General features: G+C 55.7%; 1 protein-coding gene across 1 annotated transcript; it reads left to right on the top strand.

Moving 5' to 3' along the window:
- The first annotated feature begins 1,439 nt into the window (after nucleotides 1–1,439).
- On the top strand, nucleotides 1,440–17,949 carry CTSD (cathepsin D). The gene is made up of 9 exons (XM_055722142.1): nucleotides 1,440–1,710; nucleotides 2,127–2,283; nucleotides 4,612–4,735; nucleotides 6,353–6,471; nucleotides 10,428–10,627; nucleotides 11,818–11,940; nucleotides 13,124–13,268; nucleotides 14,257–14,355; nucleotides 15,042–17,949. The coding sequence occupies exons 1-9, from the start codon at nucleotides 1,634–1,636 to the stop codon at nucleotides 15,201–15,203; spliced, it is 1,206 nt and encodes a 401-aa protein (XP_055578117.1). The 5' UTR covers nucleotides 1,440–1,633; the 3' UTR covers nucleotides 15,204–17,949.
- Nucleotides 17,950–18,154: the final 205 nt, after the last annotated feature.

Below are 18,154 nucleotides of genomic sequence, written 5' to 3'. Positions count from 1 at the left end.
ACCGCGGGGTGGGAGGGTGCCGGGTTTTGCTGACTCAGGGTCAGTGGCACTCGCCTTGACCACATGCCCGCAGGGGCAGGAGGAAAGCGGGGGCTGGCCGAAATAACGGGATGCAGCGGACTCAGCCAGCGCCTCCGGCCATCATTCCAGAACACCTCATCCCATCGGGTGCTGCGTACCACAGGGAGACGGCAGGTTTCCCGATACCCTTGGCTTGACCGAGGCATGGCAATTTGGAGAGGTGGTGCAGCCCAGGGCTGAAAGACCCCCAAACACAGCCGGCACGGCCCGTGGCGGGGGGGGTGGCAGGCACAGACCCGGGGCAGTGGGGTACAGCGTGAGGCCACGGGAGGATGGAAGAGGCAGAGGGTGGGGAAGAGGTGGCGTGAGCGAGGCGCCAGCAGCATGACCCAGCAATTTTCTAGAAGTTGCATGAGCAGGAAGGAGGTGGGTGAGGGCCAGGGACCCTGCCACGAAGCCAGGGGTCCCTCACCCCAGCAGTGCCCACCTCGTCCCGGGGCCTGCGGCTCTCCCACCCCGGAGGCTGGGCACAAGCAGGAACACAAAACAAACACCCTCAACCCTCAGGACTTGAAAGGGAAAGTGTCTGCAAATCTGGTTTTATTCGTGTTTTTCCCAGCTGGTCTCGTGGCTCTGTAGGAGCTCGGTCAGGCCCATCGCTCTTTCAGGCCAAACCGGGCAGAGATTAGCCCCATCTGCCGCCTCCCAAGCAGCGGGGTGGCACCTCTGAGCCCTGCCGTGACCCCCCGGTGGTGGCGAAGACCCTGTCCCAGTGCTCCCCCATGATTGCCCTTGCATTTGGGGGGGGGGCACCTCAGCGTCTGCCGGTGGGCCTAGCCCCCCAGGCTCTGCCTGGCACCAGCACCCTCCTTGGTGGCTGTGGGCAGCCCAGTACCACACCATGGTGGCATCTGGGGGGGTGGGGGGGCCACATCTGGCTCAGCACCCCCTTGGCCCCTCCTAAACTATGTCCAGGGAATGCCACCCCCGCAACATAACCCCAGCCCGGAGGAATGAGTCCCAGTCGGGGTGTGTGTGTGTGTGTGTGTGTGTGTGTCACATTGCTGGGGACAAGCATGGGGCTGGGGACTGAGCCCCCTCACTGCCAGGCTGGGGGGGGCTGCGCTCTGCGGTGTCGGGGGGCTGCTGCCTGGGGGTGCCCCCCCACACCTCCCCAGGGAAAGGAGAAAAGCCAGGACACCCGGGAAGCGGCAGCCACGACCCGCGCAGCGCCCCAAAGGCGCTCCGGGCCGCAGCGAAGCGAGCAGGCGCGGCCGGGCGCCTCGTGACGCGCCGGGCGGTGTTTGCTCCCGGTTCCCCGCGGCTGAGTCACGGGCCGCGGCGCCGGGGGTCGGGCCTGGGGCCTGGGGGGGCGTGAGGCGGCGCCCCCCGCCCGCGGCTGCCCCCGCCCGCGGCTGCCCCCGCCCCGGCCCGGCCCGCCCTCACGTGACGCGGCCGGCTGCGGTGTCAGCCCGTCAGCTGACGGAGGGAGCGCGGAGAGGGGCCTCGGCGCCTACAAAAGCGGGGAAGGCAGCGGGCGCGGTGGCCCTGCACCGGCGAGACCCTCCGGCCTCTGTCCCCTGCCCGCCGCCGCCCCCTGCCCGCCGGCGCCATGGCGCTCCGCGGCCGCCGCCTCCTCCTCCTCCTCCTGCTGCTGGCCCTGGCGGGGCCCTGCGCGGCCCTTATCCGGTGAGTCACCGGCGGGCCCTCGGGTTGGGGGGATGCCCTGGGGCAGGACCCGCAGGTGCTGTGCCGTGCCGTGCCGTGCTGGCCGCCGGGCTGCTCCCGCAGGCGCCCCGCTGCCCCCCGGCGGGGCTGCTCCCCGGTGGGTGAAGCAGAGGGGAGAAGGGCAGGGACTGCCCCGGTGGGGTTCGGGGCCCATGGAGGGGTCTCACCCCAGTTTCCCCTATTTCTGGTGGACTTCGGCGGCCACCTGCCACCCCCCTCGCGGCACAGGGGATCTGGCGCAGGGTGCTGGCAGGAGCACAAACCTTGCCCATCCCATGCAGGTGGGTCCCCTGGTTTCGGTGTAGCTGTGCTACCCCCATCCCTGGGTGAACCCCCCACCCCCTATTAAGAGGTGGGCGTTTGCCCTCCCCTCGCAGGATCCCCCTGACCAAGTTCCCCTCCATGCGGCGGGTCCTGAGCGAGGTGGGCAGCGAGATCCCGGACATGAACGCCCTCACCCAGCTCCTCAAGTTCAAGCTGGGCTTTGCCGACGTGGATGAGCCCACTCCGGAGATCCTGAAGAACTACATGGATGTGAGTAATGCCCCGCTGCAACCCCCCAACACACACCCAGCAGACCCCAGTTTGATATTGGTCAGGTGGCTGTCACTTCTGGGGGGTGCCCATCCCGGGGGGGGTGGGACGTGCCAGCCTCCTCCCGCCCAGCTGGGACGGTGAAGGGGGGAGAGATGTTGATCCCGTAAGACAGATTTGTGCACCCCCACGGCTTGATGGGTGGTTGCTGAAAGTTGCTTGCCATCATTGCTAAACCAAAAATACTACTAATAATAATTGTAATAGTAATAACAAACAACCCACTGCTATCCAAGCGGGAGCTTTGCAGCTTCTGTGACCTATGTCCTTTCCCATTTGTCACTAATTAACAATCATAAATAGGGACCTGCTCACTGGCGGTCTTTCCTAGCATCTTCTGGTCTGTTTCGGCTCCACTTTCTGCAAGACTGGCATAAAAATCATGGTCCGCTCCTTGGGGCATAAAAGAGCAAGCATGGGGCAGGGGAAGAGGGCTCACACTGGGCACAAGCTTGCCATGGGATGGGGGATGCAGGACCCTTCCTCTCTCTAGCCTTCATTTTCTGCACAGCCTTGGGAAACGACGCTGTGCACCGCCACCACCTTCTCAAGCAGCTTAGGGAGCAAAGGGAGCTTTGTGGTGGAAGCAGCAATAAAAGGAAAAGCCCGATAAAGGATGTGAGGTTTGCCCTCACCCAGCTGCCAGATACACATGGGGGTTCCTATTTCTGGGTTCCCCGCTGGGTACCTTCATGGCTCTTGCAGGGATAGCATGTAAACACTGGCCGACAGAATAAATCTGGTGCCGGATATTTGGGTGTTAATTCAGAATATTCCCCCTGCTCCCCTTCTGTAGGGGCTCTTGTCATCCAGCCAGCACTGTCCTGCTGGGGCTGTGCTGGAAGGGCCACCGTTGTTTTAATCAGTGGTGTCAAAAGCCAGCACGCTAGTCATTGTGCCACAGTGTTGTCTCTTGAGACCACAGCTCAGGCCACCGCCCGGGGAAGGCTTCTGCTCCCTTGTCACAGGGGGACCGGCCCAACCTGCGGTGTGGGAGATAAGGGATTGCTGGGTCCCTCCTAGCCTGGCTGAAAAGGCTCCTGCTGCCAGAGGAGCCGCTGAGATGAAAGCACAACCTAGACTGCCCTGTACGGTCCCCACCAGCCCCTGGGACCCCTTGTGGGTCTGTGTATCTGATACATAGGGCCCCTGCACCAGTGGTTAATTTTCAAGCCCCAGCAATAATTGCAGAATCGCTGAAAGAAGTGCTGCCTCCCTATTACGCCTAATCGCAATGGATTATTAATTACTCAGCGAGCAAGGCTTGCAAAGTAAGCTCACAGGAGGTGAGCCGCTTTGATAACCTTATTTTTTTCTGCCCCCCCCCCCCCCCCCTTTAATTAAGTACACGGGGGGGAGGGGGGGGGGGGGTTGGAAAGGCCACAGGCTGACTTCCCTTGCTAGCAGCCTTCTCTCCAGGGCCCTGATCCAGCTGCTCGTCAAGCAAGACACAGCTCTCTGCCTCTTCGGGAGGGCTGGGGAAAAACAGGTTCGTCCAGGACCTGCCAAGCATTCCCCATTCATCCCCTCCCCTCTGGATAGAGGGATGCCCTACAAACATCTCAGCCACTCGGGTTTCTTCTAGTCCCAGCAAAGACGGGCTTGCAGGGCAGAGGGTTATCCCTTTCACTCAAGCTCTCACCCTGTAGCCCTGAATACCTTTCTAGTGGTGGTGCTGCTGATGCCCTTTTCTCCCTCCAGCTCCTCCAAAGTCTTTCCACACCCGTGACTGAGCATTTGTTTATTCCTTGCCACCCCAGGGGCTCTCCGGCATGCACCAAATGCCCCAGCAGTTATACCTCCACCTGCAGTGAGTAGGGCTGCTGCTCGCTGCAACCCACAGTTTCTCGGCAAACCTGCCAGCAAAGCAGCTTCCCAGCCAGTTTCAGCTTTTCAATAACGCAGGTGTTCTGCTTGGCTTCCTCCCATCCTTTTTCTCTTCCGTATATTGAACTGCATGCCAGCCTGCAGACCTTCCCCCTTCTCTTCTGTCCTGTCTCCCTGCCTGAAAAGTCCTTCCCTGCAAGCACCTTTCCCTCTTCTCCACCCCAGCCTATCTTTTCACACCTGCTGTAATGAGGTTTGAACACCAAAGGGGAGCCTCCCTTACAGAGGAGGAAGGCTGGGAGCCCATCACTGCCAAAAACAAGAGGAGGGCAGTGTCTAGATAAGAAGCTGGTCCCTTTTTCAGTCCTAAGATTTTTTGGTCTTTAATCCCAGCTTTTAGCCAGCTACCTCTGCTCATGGCTCCCTTTTCCTCCTTTGCAGGCCCAGTATTATGGTGAGATTGGTATCGGAACTCCCCCACAGAAGTTCACTGTGGTCTTTGACACTGGCTCCTCCAACCTCTGGGTGCCATCTGTGCATTGTCACCTGCTAGACATCGCCTGCTGTAAGTGTCACCAGTGCCAGCCATGGCTCAACAGCTTCTTCCCCGCAGAAGGCAGGTCCTGGCATGGCAAGAGAAACTGAGGCAGCAGCCTGAAAGGGCTTGCCAAAGGCTGATGGACTCTTTAGGGTCAGAGCTTGAAATAGGATCCCAACCTCCTCCATCCATCCTTCATTACTCCCTTCCTGTTTTTTCCGTGCCGCGTCACCCACGCACAGCTTCGAACCTTCCCCAACAGCCTCAGCCCTGCAGCTGGGGAGCAGCGTTGCAGGTTGTGATGTTTCTCCCCAAATTATAGACCGATGCTGCTGTTGCCCCATTGCGTAAGGCTAGTGGAAAAAAAAATCAGCCTCTTGCCAGATCTGATACAAACTGGCCTAGTTCTTGGTTTATTAATGCATGGAGCATGTGCGTGCATGCTTACGGATTTATAATTAACAAAAGACAGGTAGGCACGGTGAGATGAAACATCTTGGGGACTACAAGGTTTTTTGCTCAGTGGCATTCCTATGCAATCAGCCTCCGCTGTTGAAGGTGTCAAACCCGGTTATGGCAAAATGCCATTTAGAAGCCACCAGCAGTGTTGCTTAAGCAGAATGGAGAAACCTGTGGAGCCAACAAATGCGACCATGAAAGGCAGCCCGCAGTGAGCACTGGGGGTAAAGAGGAAATTTGGACTTCTTGTATGGCCCTGGTAGTGCCCAGAGAGGAGGCGGACCACCTTCCTGCATATGTGAAATGAGATTTAGGATACTGGCAAGGTGGTGAGATCCAGATCTGGGCTGTCTTGGAGGTTCCTGATTTGTAGCAGGGAGCTGGTTTCTCAAGGCAGTGGCATGGGAGGTGCTGGGAGCAAAGGACTCGTTTTGTGAGTATGCAGCGGGCTTAACCTCCTGCCAGAGCAGCATCCAGACAGCCCAGCCAGGGAAGTCCCTGTACAGCATGTGGGTTTCTGTAGGGCTTGGCTGGTTGGTCCTCAGCCACTGTCTGCCCTGCTCAGCCAGCAGCCATGGGGCTGGGCTGGCTGAGCTCGCCACACTCCGCTGCCCAGCTCATGACTGGGGAGGAATCTGTGGAGGAGGAATCTGCCCAGCGATAAAACCAGGCATATCGTACAGTTCCAAACCCTTCCAAGGGGAAAAGCAGCTTAGACTAGGGGAAAGCCCTTCTCTGCAAATAAAAAAATATTTTGAGCCCTCTCTGTGCAAAAAGCAATGACCATCTAAAAAACAATTTCTAGCCAGTTTTGGCAAAAGTAACAAGAATGCACAGGCTATATTTAAAGCCACCCTGGTACTCCATGGCACAGGGGGGAACATTTTGCTCTGCTGGCTAATGCACCTTGACACACCAACGATGCAGCCTCTAGCCTTTTAATACCCAGTGGCCAAATCCGATTTCACAGCCAAATTGGATCTGCCCACCTAATTCCCCAGATGTTGGAAGTGCTTTGTTAAGCAGTCTGGACTTGGCAGATGCTGGGTTCAGACCCACCTTCACATCCCTGAGTGTCCGTTTGTCCAGATGAGCTAGGGGGTGTGGAGTTAGGTACTGGGGAGCCCTAGGTATCAAGGAGCACTAATGTTTTCTGTCCCTCTGTGTCCCCTTCCCTGGCTGCAGTGCTGCACCACAAGTACGATGCCTCTAAGTCTAGCACCTACGTGGAGAACGGCACAGAGTTTGCCATCCACTACGGGACAGGCAGCCTCTCTGGGTACCTCAGCCAGGACACCGTCACGGTGAGTAACAGCTGCCCTTGCCCCCACAGGCCCCACCCCGCTTTCGGCAGAACGCTCAAAGCCGTTTGATTTCCATGGGTTCGTGGGTTCCATGAACTTCTTGAGTGTCCTACTTGCATAGCACCGTGTTTCCAAGTGCTTTGAAACAAGGCAGTGACAGTGACCAAGGCAGGCAGAGAAGGGGGAAGGTATTAATCAGCAGGTCAGCAGGCTAGGAGCATGGTCTCTGGCCATCCCTCCAACCCTCTTCCTCTTGACTCTGGAATTTCCCAGCCCAGGAACATGCCAGCGCCGCTGCACAGGCTGCTGGTGGTGCCCAGCTTGTTCCTGGCCAACATCCACACAGGGCAGCTGTGCAAACACTGGTGAGAAATGGGCTCTTCCCTGCCCCATCCTGGTGTCAAGAACCAGTGCTTATGTTTGCAAAAGCTGCGTGACACCTTGGAGGGGGGGGTTGCCAGCTTGAGGTGGGCCCTGCTTGCTGGTGAGCTTTCTGTCCTGTGAAGGGTGGGCACCTTTCACGACTGCCCCCCAGGTACAGATGCTCGTGAGAGTCTGCCAGCTGCCAAACTGCAGCGCACGTGCCCCCAGATTACTTGGTCTCTTGGCAGGTATAAGAGCATAAGTTTGCTTTGCTGGCGGGAGACAAAGCAAAAGTTTTGAATAAGCACGTAAATCTAAGGATTTAGGGTTTTCCATGTTAGGTTCAGCTGAAAAGTATTGGCTTACCAATTTCATCAACGTCAAGAGAAAAATATCTGAGAGGAGCCCAAAGTGGGTGGCTTATGCAAGGAGCACTCTTTGGCCCATTCTTACAGCAGGAAAATTTCAGGCTAGCATAGAAGCAGTAGCTGTTGCCTCTGTGCTGCATCCAACGGTACCAACAGCTCAGGCTGGGTGCGGGACCCTCTTTGGGGGAGAGGGCCTTTGACAGGCTCAATGAATCCTGAAAATCAGTGCAGGCAAGGCTGGAGGGGAGAGCCACAGGGGCTGCCAGCAGCTTTGCACCTCTGGTTTTACTCTCTGCCTCCTGCAGCCCACCCAGCCTTGGGACCATTTGGCTTTTGTTTCATGCAGTTTATTTCCTGCATCCCTTGGTTCTCTTAGAAACACCCCACTGCAAAAAAAAAAAAAAAAGAGAGGAAAAAAAAAAAGAAGAAAACCTCCACGCATCTGAGCCTTCCCACAGCTCTCGCCAAATGAAGGCACTGTGTATGGAGCATTAATGGGTTCTCATACATTAGGTTTGCAAAATACGGAGCAGGCAGAGGCATCTGCGTTCATCTCAGTAATGGAGTGGGGCAGCAAGGCAAACAGTGAACTTCATTGTCCTGTGAACGTGTGGGCTGGTTTAGGCACTTTCTCGCTTAAAGCAGGGGCTGAAGTGAGTCAGAAGTAAAATTGCAGCTTTTTCTTTTTTTTCATGGTTTGTAATTATCACCCTAATGCCAGCTTGCTAATTAGCTCTCCACTTCCCGGCGGCTCAGAGGAAGGATTTTGTGCCTGAGCTTGTTCGTGAAGTGGAGATGGCTCTTAACAGCCAGCACAGCTTGTAGCATTTGGTTTCGGTCTGGGCAGAAGCAAGAGAAACCTCATGCATGGAGCCTGAGCCGTGTCACGCTTGCAGTATGCTGGAGCAGGGCCAACTCAGCAGGTCAGGGACCTTCAGCTTGAGCACCAAGATGCTTCCTCTGATGCACAGCATCCTGTAGACAAGCTCCCAGTCAGGTGTAGTCTGGAAATTCAGACACTGCAACAGCCTTCAGGGTGACCCTCTCAGCTCCAGCCATCCTGATGGGTGGAAGCAGCCACAGCAGCCTGTGGTAGCACTGACATCCGACTGAAAGGCACTAATTGGCAGGTGGCCCAGAGTCCCTCAGCCCTGAATTTTTTTTTGGAGGGGGTGACAAGCTCATATGGAACATCATTTCTCCTTTTGTGGAGGAATGATGCACTGTAGCACCACATTCCCTGGTGCTGCTTGCTGTCCGAAGAGCAGTGGGCTTAGCCAGCCCCCTGTTGCTCAGACATCTCGTCCCTTTATCACAGCCTGACCTTGGGATGTCTGTCAAGGACAGCAGAGGAAACCTTGCTGGCCATGGGACATGAAGTCACTCCTGGGGCTGCTGTAGAGATACGCCACGGAGGAAATGCCCCTCCTCACCTCTCCTCTGTGCCTTTGCAGAGGGAGCCCTGAGCCCTGTGCCAAACTGTGCCATGGAGGCCCTCACCTCTAGTCTGCCTTCGCCATCCAGCGCTTGCCTGCTTGGCTGGGGCCACCAACAAGGAGGCCAGGCGAGCTGCAGGGTGCTGACACTTGTCTGCACAGTGCTGGAGGGCAGCCACCACACAGCCATCCACTGGTAATGATTTTTGGTCACTGTGTTTGGGCGAGAGCCAGCCGAGGAACAGAGACAAAGGACCTGTCACCTGGCTCCAGCGCTCTGCTGAAGAAAATACTGCGTTTCAGTCCTGCTGCGGGCCAAGCACGGGCAGGGTCTGCTGCAGCTCCAGCACCGGGCAGATAAATGCCTTCCTCCTGGGCTGTGCAGCCAGGTCAATAGTCAGACGAACCTAGTGCTCCGTTGTATCAGTCCATCGCATTTTACTGTGGTTTTTTTTTAAGTGGAAGCTTTATCGAACTTTCTGAGGTGCAGGACCAGCTGTGCCAAGTGGTAGAGCGGTGGCTTTCGTAAACCTGCAGCGTACAACTGGGGCACTCGCCATGCAGCAGCGCGCGGATGCGTTGCTGTGAGCTGTTTCGCCCCACATCCTGCCCTGTGGCTTTTCGCTTTTGCAAGGCTCGATAGCCCTTTCCTAGCACAAGCCTTTGATACCATTAAAGCCAGCACCGCCAGTCCCAGCCTTGTACTGTCTAACCCTGGGGGGATATTGGTAATTTACAGGGATCGTTATCTGCCATCAGGTAGGAGAGGCCAGCTTTTCAGTCCGGCCCGGTTCACTACAGGGCTGCTAGCTGCAGGCTGAGAGGCTGAAACTGTCCTAGCACGGATGCTGAAATTGCCTGTGGTCAGCCAGAAGCTCAGAAACCTCCTGAACTGCTAGAGCCAGCAGACACATCCTGCTCCCTGTCAGCAGAGCTATCCTGCTTTTTGCGATCTCCTTCTTTCCGGGGATCTGCCCTTGCAAGGCGTTTCAGCTTTCCAGCAGGGAACGCCGGTCCCTCTGATGGCTGGCAAGAGAGGTGACCTTTGCATTCACAGTACTCCGCTTGCTATTTTTGTGCTTCGGGCTCAACCTTGCTTCCCTGGCTGGATCTTCTCCCCTCCCATGGGAGGTCTCTGCAGGCTTGTGGCTCTTCTGGGAGATGCAGCAATATCCTGGGGATGTTTCTGGTGTAGGGGAGATCACAGGGGTTATTGGCAGAGGTGAGAGGGATTTGTGCTCTCAGCTGGGAACGGGTGCAGTGCCCAAGAAGGCAGGACACAGAGATAACTTAGATGTACGGGGTGGGGGAGAGGATTAAAGGTGCAGCACAAAGCTTTTCAGACTGGGAGGAAAGGGTGAGGTAGGTGATAGGGGAAGGGATGCAGCGGGGACAAAGTGATAAAGGGCCCTTTGTGCAAAGAGGAGGGGCTGCAAAATGTCATGGCCAGTGCCAGGAGCCTGCAAAAGGCTGAAATGCCGGAGTGAGGTGGCCAAAGAGCAAAGGGGGCTCCTGCCCTTAGGAGTGCGCTGAGCTTTGCAGGGACTCGGGAGGTGCCACTGTGCAGGCAGAGCGGACTGTCTCGTTGCGTCTGTCCCACTGCCCCCCTGCCACCTGAGGAGAGTGGCACCAGGGTGTCTGGTTTCTGAAGCTGCCCACAAATGCAAGAGTGAAAGCAGGCAGGAGTGTGGCAGCATGTTGAGGAACTGACTGGGTTCAGTTTGCACCCTGGTCCCGAGTCAGTGTTCTTTACAATCTGCTTTTCCCTTCCCTCCCAATCTCCCCTCAGCTCGGTAACTTGAAAATCAAGAACCAGATCTTCGGGGAGGCCGTGAAGCAGCCAGGCATCACATTCATCGCTGCCAAATTCGACGGCATCCTGGGCATGGCATTCCCGAAGATCTCAGTGGACAAGGTCACCCCTTTCTTCGATAACATCATGCAACAGAAGCTGATTGAGAAAAACATCTTCTCTTTCTACCTGAACAGGTAGTGTTGGCTTTGGTGGCACACTTCTCGTTTCAAGGGCAAGCCCAGCTAGGGATTTCTCTGTGTCTCCCAGTAGCATCTCTTGCTGTGTGCTGGTTTACACCCTTGACCAGCACCTTTGGGGAGGTCTCAGCAAGGTCTCCTTGCTGGAGATGTCAGGCCAGAATCTCTTCCTTTAACTGCTGTGAAGTAAGAAGAAGGGAAGTAGAAGGGCAGCCGTTTTATTGATTAAAAAGCTGGGTAGATCTGCCACTGGATTTCTTAAATGATGAAGAGACAGAAGATGTGTCCAGAGGAAAGAGAAGTAACAACAGGGTTGCGATCATGAGATTACATGCTGCTAGTGCTGTCCCCGTTGTGGGGGTAAACACAGCCCTGGCCTGTTGCCAAAATACACAAGCCACGTGGCCACCACCATGTCACCCCCCAGGCAAGCATGCCCCCACCAGTCACCAGTAATGATGGGGCTATCACTCCCTCACCTCTTGGGGAGATCCTCCTCTGTGGCTCCCAGCACCTTCCCACCCACTGCTGCTCCCACCAGGACACCCCATCACCCTCCTGGTACTGCAGGGGAGACTCTGAACTACTTCAGCCCAAAAAGTAGTGCGCCGGGAGTGGGGAGGGCAGAGAGCGCTGCTGCTGGCCGTTCAAGCACCAGCCCTCCCCCATCACCATATTTCTTCCCATCTGCTCGGCAGTGAGCTTGTATCTGACAGTAACCTTGAGGATTCGGCTCGGAGGCTGCTGGCTGGCGCGGAGTCGAGTGCAGATAACCTAACGCTGCATCAGCCGTGTCCGACCCTGCACAGATATGTGTTACGAGCTAATTATTGGGGGAGTCCTTGTGTCAGTGCTCGGTTCCCCTTTGCCATCCCCTTTCTATGCAGCGAGTTTCTCCAGGTGCCTGTGAGAAAGCACCAGGCGAAAAGCTGCAGGGCAGGATGCTTTGGCTGGGCTAAAATAGTCCCATTTCCCCACCCCGTTCTATCTCACAATAGCTCTCCTTACATTGACATACTGTAGCGTGATGCAAGTCATTTGTCTCCAATGCTGCTAATGCCGTGCTTCACCCCCAGGCACCCCGGCGTGTATTTTGGGGGCACTTGGAGGGGTGTGTGCTTGTCCTGCCCCTGATGTTAACAGGTTGGATGATTGGTTGTGGGTTTGTTGGTTTTTTTTTTTTTCAGAGACCCCACTGCTCAGCCTGGTGGTGAGCTGCTTTTGGGAGGGACCGACCCCAAGTATTACAGCGGTGACTTCAGCTGGGTCAACGTCACACGCAAGGCGTACTGGCAGGTCCACATGGATGCGTAAGTTCCCCCTCCACCTGACTAGGTGCATGGGGACACACATGCAGACAGCTCACACCTGGGGCTGGGCTGAGACCCTCCTCGAAAAAGAATCGTATCTATCCCTGCAACACATCACGCCAAAAAAAAGCAGACTAAATTCCCACCCTAAGGCTGGAAATCTGGGTCGTTTGTTGCTGGAAAGGGAGGAGAGGCAGAAAACTGCAGGAGATGTTCTGCAAAATCCTTTCCTCTTGTTTATGGCTTGACCCTTGAAAATGCCTGCTGCACCCTTGCCAAGCGGGTAAAAATGCTGGTGTGCCCTCCTTGCAGGCAGGGCGAACCCCATGGATTAAACCCCGGCTTTGCTGAGCTCTCAGCAAGGCCCAGGCTGCGTGGCTCCCCTGCACGCAGCTCCGGAGGCGCAGGATGAGGCCCCAGGAAGCCAGCCCTTGACTGAAGGGCATGGCGTGGCAATCAGCGTGCATTGTTGGAGGCAGAGGGGAGGAGAACAGGCTGAGCTGCCGGCCGCCAGCCCTGCGGTCTATTCTGAGCTCTGCCACGTGATGGGAACTTAAAAGCGGCCTGTGATCAGAGTGTATCCTTTTCTCGGGGATTGCATCTCCTCCCCAGTGCAGGGTTTTAGTTCTCATCTTCCCCCAGCCCTGCCGCGTTGGCAAAGCGTGGCAGACCCTTGGCTGGAAGGCTTTATCCATCTGCACTGTTGTCAGACGTGCTGTGGGTGATGGCAGCTCCTGTCATGCCTCTTTGAGGTGCACGCACCCTTCCTTGGCCCACGACCCTCTCAGCTGTCACACCACCCCTTTAACCCTTTGCTTTTTGCAGAAGCACAGGTCCCGAGAGTCCCTCATGCATTGCCCCTGGCTTGCTCAGGTTAGCTGCAGTGCTTGCTCTGGGGTGCAGGTCGCAGGCAGGGTAGGCAGGCAGCGGTCCAGGCTCTCTGTAGAACCACAGCAACACCTCAAGGCACCCACTCAGTCAGAAGCAGATGAGGGAGAGCTGGGAGGTCTGCACTGCATCTATTTCTAGGCACCTGTCTTTCTCAGGTATCTGTCACAGCCCTCCCTTCTGTGCCTGCCTGCTGCCCAGGCGCACCCATCTTCAGCTCTTTGCCTGCCGCTTTCCTGCAGCCTTCGCTGGGAGGCCTCTAAGGGTTGTCTTCTGTTTGGGCATCTCTCCCCAGGGTGGATGTTGCGAATGGGCTGACTCTGTGCAAAGGGGGCTGCGAGGCTATTGTGGACACAGGAACCTCACTCATCACCGGCCCCACCAAGGAGGTGAAGGAGCTGCAGACAGCCATCGGCGCAAAACCACTCATCAAAGGCCAGGTGAGGCTGGGCTGGGAAAGTGGGAGTCCGTGGCCATTGCGGCATCTGCACTGATGCCCTGCTTTGCACCCAGATGCTTCTAGAGACCCCGGTCTTCTGTTCCCTCTGCTCTCCATTCCCAGCCTGTGCTCCTGGAAAAGCCCCTGGTATAGCAGGGACCCCGCAGTCTTTTGACCCCGGGTAGCATTCACCGCCCTGCTCATGCTCTCAGGAGAGGGCCAGGTCTTGGGAACTTCAGGAGGCTTTGGGTCACCTCTGACACTGTCTCTGGGAGGTGGAGGGGAAGGGGTGTGAGTTGCAGCTGAGGCCAAGGACTCACATTAATGTGAGTCCAGAGGCACTTTAATACAAATATATTTAATGCAAGTAACAACCCTTCCCTGCCAAGTTTTTAACCATTGTAGCTAACCTCACAAGGTCATCTGTCCTCCCGGAAACTGTGGAGGGACAGGGATATAAAGACCCTCTAGGAATGATGCTCTGTTCTGAAAGCCCTCCCAAATCACAGAGCCATGAACACTTCTAGGACTTTTCTGCAGTGTTACAAGACCGTGGGCTGCAGCAACAGCTGGCTTAGACCTGCCACCCTCCGCAAGACTTGCCAGTGTTAACTAAATCATCCTTGTCGATTCATCACACTGCAAGGCCCTGTCTATGTCTCTAGGCTGTACTGAGCCACGTCTCCCCCTCCAGTGACAAAGACCTCAGCCCTGCTGCATAGGGTGCTGTGCCCTAGGGCTCAGCAGAGCCAAAAGCTAAGCCCAGCATCCTTTGGCTCCACCCGTATCCATAAAACCCTCAGGTCCCTCAGTTTGCAGCCCTGGGCAGGGAGCAACCCGTTTACCCCACCTCAAGCCTGTTCTGCACCCTGAGATGAGCTTTTTTTGGGGAAGACCACAGCAAAGATGTGATTGCGCCTGGGGGAGACTGTGTCCTTTCCTGAGGGTGTGGGACCTGCCATCTAAAGCCTTTACTGTTGCTGTTTCAGTACGTGATCCCCTGTGATAAGGTGTCATCTCTGCCTGTCGTCACGCTAACGCTAGGAGGGAAGCCCTACCAGCTCACCGGCGAGCAGTATGTCTTCAAGGTATGCCCAGGCAGCTTTTGCCAGCCCTGTGCTTCTCCCCCAAGGCCTGACTTTTGCCTCCTCCACTCAAACCTCAACCACAAAACCCAAAAGGCAAGAGCAGCAAAAGCAGGGCTGGAGCTGTCACTTGGGAAAAAGCCTGAGGGGCTGAGGTGACAGGGTGGTGGCACTGCTGGTGGACCCAGGCAACCTCACCAAAGGTCCTGCAGGAATGAGACCCACTGCCTGATGCTCATGAGGGATAGCAGGATGGGAGAGGAAGGGCGGGCAGGCTTTTGCATCACTTTTTATACAGATATTTTGCCCTTTCTTGCTGGATTCTGGTGCTGCGAGTCCAGCCTTATCATAGCAGAGGCCACCAGCCTGGCATTTAAGCCAGCAGAGTCAACTTGCAGGACCATCTTGTGCAGAATTTCAACAGTGGCTGTAATTCAAGAGCTGTGTGGACTGGGAGGTTTATGGGCAGGTGTGGCTTTACTTGACCCTTCGCTGCATACAGGTTCTGGGAAGGGAAGCTGGGTTTGGAGCCATGGGAGCAGCAGGTTGGGAATTACTTTTGCAAGCTGCGGAGCTCAGGCTGGGAGAGGCTGAAGCGCAGCCGGCACTGGCAGGTGTTCCTCCCAAGCTTACAGGGTTGAAGGAAGGGGAGGCCCTCCTCGGATTGAAGCTCTCACTCTTCTGTCTAGGTTTCTGTACAAGGAGAGACCATCTGCCTGAGCGGCTTTTCAGGCCTGGACATCCCACCCCCCGGGGGCCCACTCTGGATCCTGGGAGATGTCTTCATCGGTCCCTACTACACCGTCTTTGACCGTGATAATGACTCTGTTGGCTTTGCCAAATGTGTCTAAGCGCCTGACCCCCACTGCCTCTGCTGCACACACACTTACACACATGCACGGGAGCTGTAGAGAAAGATTACGAGGATTAGAAATCCAGTGAGTGGAAAGGAAAACAAAAAAAAAAAAAAGAAAAAGAAACGGAACTAGATTTTAAATTACATGGAAAATAGTCATTAGGGCCCTGCTAGCTACTTTTTCCCCTCTGTTGAGTAAGTGGTGCTGGGAGGTCTCTATTTGACATCTCCAGCAGGAGTAGCCCCTTGCTTTACTGCTAGGTCTTCCAGTATTTGTTTTTAAGAATGATTCTCAGAGCTGAACAAGACCCTCTCACGTCTCCCAGCCCTGGTCTCCTTTCTGGGGGGACAGCTGGCTGGCGCCAGCACCCAGCACCTCTGTTTCTGCAGAGAAGCTGTACAGCTGCTCTTGGGTTTGGGCTTTGGAGAGGGGACGGGGAAGGCTGTCCAGCATGTTTACTACTTGCTTTTTCACTGATGAAGTGGGGGAGCGGGGAGGCAGGGGAGAGCCTGTCTTCATCACCCCTCTACAGCGGGTTGGTGCAGACTGCTAGGTCACTTCTCAGCGGGTTTGCACTGGCTGGGTGCTAGGAGATTGTATCCCAGGCTGGAGAGACGTGGGGGTTGCAGTAGTGTGCCCCAAGGGTTGAGTTTCAGAGCCCAAGGGCTCTGGTGCTGTGTTTTTGTGTAGTGAGGGTACTAGTGAGAGAGCTGGAGGCATGACATCTGCGTGCCTGACCTAACAGGACGGGGATTTGTAGGGGAGCTCCAGCCAGCAGGACTCTTCGGGGAGTATGAATATAAAAGGGGGTCAGGATAGGCTTTAAAAGAGGTCACTTGAATTTGTGGCCGTGAAGACCCATCTTTCTGCTGAGCAAAGTCACTTGACGCAGGTTCCCTCAAGTTTAGTGAACTTCTCCCAGGTTCCCCAAACCGCAGATCTTCCCAGCTTCATCCACAGCCAGTGAGTTGAGAATAATGTTTCTTAAAGCAACTAAGTGATCTTCAAGCTGACATCACACCAATAAAATCCGTAGGTGTTTGTCAGCCACCTGAGACCTTTTGGAAACATCATTTGCAACATTTCGAACTGGCCAAAACTCAAGAGACAGTTGAGAAAGCCAGCGTGCCTCCTGGGCAGGAGGGTGCTGTGGCAGCTGCTGGACTTGGGTTCGCTTTCCCTGCTGCCCCGTTCTGAAACCCAACTGCCCTTAACACCCTCCTTACCTGCTTTCCACCTTACTAACACTGGTGAGAGCTCTGTTCATGTCCACCCCGTGCTGCGGATGGAGTGAGGCACAGTGCTGCTTTGGAGGGGTTGTAGCTGATTCAGCTGTGCTTGCAGATCCTCCCGGAGGGCCAGATGAGTGCATATGGAGCCTTTTGCTTCACTGGGCTGACGTCAATAGGCAAATACTGGTGGAGCCAGGAGGACGATGAAGTGTTACAAGCAGTACTGGAAAGCAGAAGAGAGTTTGCCAAGAGTCCCAGCCCGTGCTGGGAGTAGAAGACTCTTCACTTTCCCAGCGCGCTGGAACAGGTCCTCCAGTTAGGGAGTGGCAGCAGGTGGAGGGCAAAGCTAAGGGTGGTAAGGGGGCGAGATCAGCACCAGCCGTAACCCCAGACCAGGCAAAATAGAGGGTAAAATCCTGGCTCCCCAAAATTCACTGAAAAACTTGCCAGCAGTACAGGTGGGGCCAAGGAAGTTCCCGAGAAGGGTCTTTGGGTAGTGGGTGAATGGATGGTTATGCCCAGTGAAATGCATACGCGTCATCCCCTATGCTGAATTCACCACGAGCATCAGAGGCACAGGTGGGGAAGAGGTCCCAAGGTGAGCTGTGGGAGAGCAGTGAGGACACAGCCTGCAGATGCCCTGTCCCCACCTGCTGCAGCTGATCCGTTTGGCTTTCTAACTGTGCCTCGTGCCTTGGAGGGGTCTGGCATGGGCAGTGGGGACAGGCCCGGGCACACTTGGGACACATTCACTGTCCCCCACAACCCCAGACGTGACCAGTGCTGCTTCCAAAGCTTGCTTCTGCCTGCTTGTAAATCTCCACCTGCAACCCTGCATCTGGACGCCTAAGGACATCTGTTGCAGACTGGCTAGAGAACAGTAGCATCTTACCAAAAAAACCCAAATCATCAGTAGGTACTCCAAAACCAGAAGATACCCAGCACCTCTCCGGAGAGCCCCAGTTTCACACCAATTAAGTGCCCAGAGCTCCTCCGAGTCCTGCTACATCATTTCCCAACTGCAGGATTTCTTCAGCACAGCGAGACAGAGACAGCCCTTTGGGTACCTGCTAACCAGACGTGATGCAGGGAGGGGGGAAGCCTGACATGGAGCTGGCAGCAGGTTTTGAACACCTCCAGCATCAGGTTGAAGCAGGATGTGCATCGCAGCCCCTGATCAAGCCCTCAGGCCATGCTTCTGCTGGGTGTGCGATGCCGTACATCGGCTGTGTTGTAGCCTCCGTGGTAGCTCAAGGCTGGGCCCGTGTCTGTCCTTGGGCAGTCAGGAGACGGCACAGCCCAAAGCAATGCCCTGAGTGACAGACCTTCGGATGGGTCAGAGGAGCGGTTCATCATAGTCTTCCCTGAATGAGCCTCCTCCCCTTGTTCTTTTATTTGCATTTTCAAACCAAACTCTTAACTGTGTGGGTTTTTTAATCTAATCTGCTGTCAGAATTACTGTCTCATCATAGAAAATTGAAAAGAAAATACAGTATTTCCCCCCTTAACTCTGAGAGTGTCTTTCCTTAAGCAGGCTGAGATGCCGAACTCTTTCTTGGTGTCCAGAGACTGTGCCTCCCTGACCTGTTTTCCCAGTATGTCTGGTCACCCACTCGTGTGAACTCATAGGCTCCTTCCCTGCTCTCTGGTAAGGAAACACGCTGGCAGCTTGCTGGGTTTGTCTTTTTCAATGTATTAAAACATAACCCAGCC

Source organism: Falco cherrug, chromosome 10 (genome assembly GCF_023634085.1).
Source record: "Falco cherrug isolate bFalChe1 chromosome 10, bFalChe1.pri, whole genome shotgun sequence".
Taxonomy (NCBI): domain Eukaryota; kingdom Metazoa; phylum Chordata; class Aves; order Falconiformes; family Falconidae; genus Falco; species Falco cherrug.
Note: the sequence above shows the minus strand (reverse complement) of the source record. Positions and strands in the feature narration are given on the sequence as shown.

What these genes read in the sequence shown, in the direction of transcription:
- CTSD (XM_055722142.1), top strand. Translation starts at nt 1,634, where the DNA reads ATGGCGCTCCGCGGCCGCCGCCTCCTCCTCCTCCTCCTGCTGCTGGCC. An exon ending in TTCTCTTTCTACCTGAACAG is followed by an intron (nt 10,628 to 11,817) that starts GTAGTGTTGGCT and finishes TTTTTTTTTCAG; the next exon opens with AGACCCCACTGCTCAGCCTG. An exon ending in AACCACTCATCAAAGGCCAG is followed by an intron (nt 13,269 to 14,256) that starts GTGAGGCTGGGC and finishes TTGCTGTTTCAG; the next exon opens with TACGTGATCCCCTGTGATAA.